The 4018-nt window shown below is 37.9% G+C and overlaps 1 protein-coding gene across 2 annotated transcripts in view; it reads right to left on the bottom strand.

The window, feature by feature from the left end:
* LOC106882842 (uncharacterized) overlaps positions 1 to 4018 on the bottom strand; it is a 19433-nt gene that overhangs the window by 1123 nt on the left and 14292 nt on the right. For both annotated transcript variants that reach the window (XM_014933643.2, XM_014933642.2), the window contains exon 5: positions 1147 to 1266. In XM_014933643.2, coding sequence (XP_014789129.1) covers positions 1147 to 1266 — 120 coding nt within the window. The remainder of the gene's footprint in view (positions 1 to 1146; positions 1267 to 4018) is intronic.

Raw genomic sequence — 4018 nt, 5'->3', positions numbered from 1 at the left:
TATATATATACATATACATATAATCTCTAAGGCTGATCTACATCCCAAATTTCTCCATGATCAATTACTGTATGTTACACTTTAGTAACTAAACTAAGAGGCGACGAGCTGGCAGAAACGTTAGCACGCCGGGTGAAATGCTTAGCGGTATTTCGTCCGCCGCTACGTTCTGAGTTCAAATTCCGCCGTGGTGGACTTAGCCTTTCATCCTTTAGGGGTCGATAAATTAAGTACCAGTTACGCACTGGGTCGATGTAATCGACTTAATCCGTTTGTCTGTCCTTGTTTGTCCCCTCTGTGTGTAGCCCCTTGTGGGTAGTAAACAAATAACACAATAGTAACTAAATGTTCAGATATTGAACGCTATTTATAAAATAAAAAACTTGTCATCTACTCTAAATTTTAATTAAAAACGCGCTAATGTCCAACGAATAAATAATAATAAAAAAATCAAATGAATACCGTCTAAGGGAGACAACCCTAATAATTTTATTAATTATAAGAATCAAGTAATACAAATTATTGATCACTGGTGTTAAATTAAATTCTAAACTAATATATATATTCGGGACAGGTTTTCGGACTGAGTATACTTTTCTCCCTCCGTCTCACTTCACTTAGAGGTCCGTAAGAGTTCATAGTGTTTCCATTCCTTCCTAACTAAGAGATACAATCATATGTCAACATTCTACTTTCTAGAAATAACCAGAATTCCGGTAAAGAGTTGAACTCCAATAAAATTCTCGCTCACTTTTATATTCTTCCTTCCATCTTTTCACCATTCATTCACAATCATTGATTCCGTTCTATGTTTGTCTGTCTGTCTGTTTCTCTCTCTCTCTCTCTCTCTCTCTCTCTCTCTCTCTCTCTCTCTCTCACTATATATATATATATATATTCATACATACATATATATAAACATATACATACATATATATATATATATATATATAGTTTTAGGGAAAATAATGAATAATATTATTATTATATATATATATATATATATATATATATATGCATGTATGTATGTATGTATGTATGTATGTATCCTCGTAATGTCTTTACAAACACTATTATACGCTTGTCAAAGAGCATTCTCAGATCAAATAATTATGTAAAGAAAGTCATTTATTTACATAAACTTACCGCTGGGGTGTCAGGGAATTTGACGATCGATCTGCCGGATTCCATTTCCTTTGGGGACATTTTATATAGGTATCGACCTGAATGTTATTGTTATTTGTGTCTTTAAATTTTCTTAATTGACTGGAATAGAGAGAAGAGAATGAATCAGGGAATAGAAATCTTTGGATTTCACGGGCAAAACAACAAAAATAACAATAGCAGCGAGAGAAGCAGCAGCAGCAGTGAGGGACAACATGAAGAGTAACGGTGTCAATGATTACCACAAGGTTTTTAACAGCAAGAGCTAAATCCCAGCAGCAGCAACGAAGTCAGAGATAAATACAACAACAGCAAAAATAGTAACAACGGCAGCAGCAGCAGCAAAAGCAACAACAGCAACCACAACAACAAGAACAACAACTTTGCTGACCACAAAGTAAGCGGTGGAAGCAAGGACTCATTTGCTGATATTGCGGCAAAAGCGACTAAATACCCTGAGTTGAATAGGGAAGGAAACCTCCATGCAGAAGTGAAACAGCAAAGGGAAGGTGAATGCATCAGTCATTTACCACCGTCTAAGCGTCGTCGCCTGACCAGAATGGAGCATTTGCTCTCACACTTTTTGTGGAAGGGACGCATCCCACTGGTCAGACGACCCGATTAATACCAGCTTCCGCGGTGTAGAAGACTGCGTATGCCGTGGTTAATAATGCGCAGATATGCGCTGGGACTAAACCTCCAGATGTCTTAGGCGGCGAACAGGTGTAGTTGCCATTTTTTAGACACGCTTTTGCGCAGCTCATCTCATTGAGTGAGTTGAAATCTTGGGTCAAGCGTACATCTAGGCAGAGTGCCTGGCACCTCGTGTATCATCAGGCACTCACAGTCCCCTACCAGTCGGGAAATGCTGGTGCAGTATGTTCCACCATGTCGTTCTTTAGTGGATTACTTGCGGGTAAGAGTGAGGACACCTTCAGTGGAACCCTGGACATCGATGAAAATCAACTGTCGGGTCCGTTCCTGAGGTCTTTTAGGTCGGGTCCTGTGGATAATTTCCAGAAATATCGGACCTGGTTGTGCTACCGGTAGACATTGCCTAAGCGAAACTGTCTTGCTGTGCTCGGACATTGGTGACTTGTGGTGTTATATCAAACAGCTGCTAACACGTGTCGGACGAATCTGGCTATGGCCTCAACTCCATTGTGAAGGTCATCCCGCCGCCTTCCTTTGGCCTATAAAGGCAGGCAGTTTTCGTCTGTCTCGTGACTAAGGCGAAAGCGTTTGCGTGATGAACAAGACTGAAAGCACTAAAGACAACACTTTGGCCAAAGGTAGAAGCATCCTTTGGCCAGTGCTAACGTTGAAAAACCCAACATAGTTTGAAATAAGCAGAAACTGCCTTTTGCTCTCTTTAAACTTTTTCTTTTTATTTATCTATTTATTTATATGTTTATTTATCTATTTTAAAACCATGACAATTCGGGTCCGTACAAATTTATTTGCGTATTAAGTAATTGTTACCCACTCTCCTATACTGATTCAAAACTGGTGTCATCGTCGATATCTGACCCAAATGGAAGGTTTCCAACAACATTGCTTTCGTAACATATTGCGGGTCGGCCTGGAAGATCTACAGAAGAGGTGAAGAGGTGAAGAACACTGACAACATTTCAGCTTTCATCACAAACGGTCATTTGATGTATGGTTACAGCGGCATTCAGATTATTAAACTGAACATCATCTGCATATCCATGCCGTTGAAGGGAATAGACTGGCTACAAGAAAAATATTTAACTAGGGCCGTGAACATTCAGGGATATATTCACAGATTATTAAGATGTGCACATTCACACCGCTAGATTTTATTTATTTATTTTTTTTATTCTTTGCAACTTTTTCTATTAATGTTATAAAAACCCAGGTCAAACCTCTTTTAATTTGTGGCAGATGTATGCATCTCAAAACACATAACTTCAATTCTTGCAACACATTCATCTGAATTTGCAAAGAAATCAATATATCCTTTGGGAAAACGTGAGGTACTGACAAGTCGAAATCGATCATCAGTCAAGAAATCAATGAGTCAATGTGGTTTTATGTTATAGGGATGCGTTGCTATATCCATGAGCATGTGGATCAAATTTTCCTTTACATTTCATCAAATTAAAAGAAAAAAAATATCTAATGTACGTCTTTGCAATCGGTAAGCAAACGATAGCTCTATATGCATAAAGAAAAGGTATTCTTTTCGTCGTAAGTCTTCCTACAGGTTTTTGGCGGATAAATTAAATCGCTTTTCCCTAGAAACAAATTGTTTAACTGATACTACGATAATTTCTATCTCAATTAAAGGATACACACAAAATCTTATGGTGGAAGGGAAATAACTAATAAGAAACGTTCGCTGAGTTGTCTCCCTTGCATCTGTTTTTTCCTACCTGTTTGAATTATTTTTTATGGCTGCTCAGAAATTTGCTCAGAAATATAAATACCAACGTATCTGCTATATTTTCATTATATCCTGACAGATTCGAGCGTGAATGCCTGATCACTGTTCGTTCTCGTCGCCGTTTGACTTTTCTCTGATTACAAAAGACACCAGCAATCAGCTATCAACGTCCGAATCTGCCAGATCTTATTGAGAATAAATAGCTACGTTTATATGTAATTCCCATTGACAAAATTAATATTGCAAGTATGATACAATTGAAGTATATTCTGTCTGTCCAAAACATCACAGATAAATACTATTTTACATTTAATTCAAGAGTATTGACGAGTACAATTTTTTCCACTGATCACTGGTGGATTGTTTACTTTTAATCAACCGTACATTTAGCAGATGATCGTCGTCGTCGACGTGTGTGTGTGTGTGTGTGTGTGTGTGTGTGTG

This window comes from Octopus bimaculoides, chromosome 1, assembly GCF_001194135.2.
Source record: "Octopus bimaculoides isolate UCB-OBI-ISO-001 chromosome 1, ASM119413v2, whole genome shotgun sequence".
NCBI classification, from domain to species: Eukaryota; Metazoa; Mollusca; class Cephalopoda; order Octopoda; family Octopodidae; genus Octopus; species Octopus bimaculoides.
The sequence above is the reverse complement of the archived record's forward strand: the minus strand, read 5'-3'. Positions and strand labels throughout refer to the sequence as shown.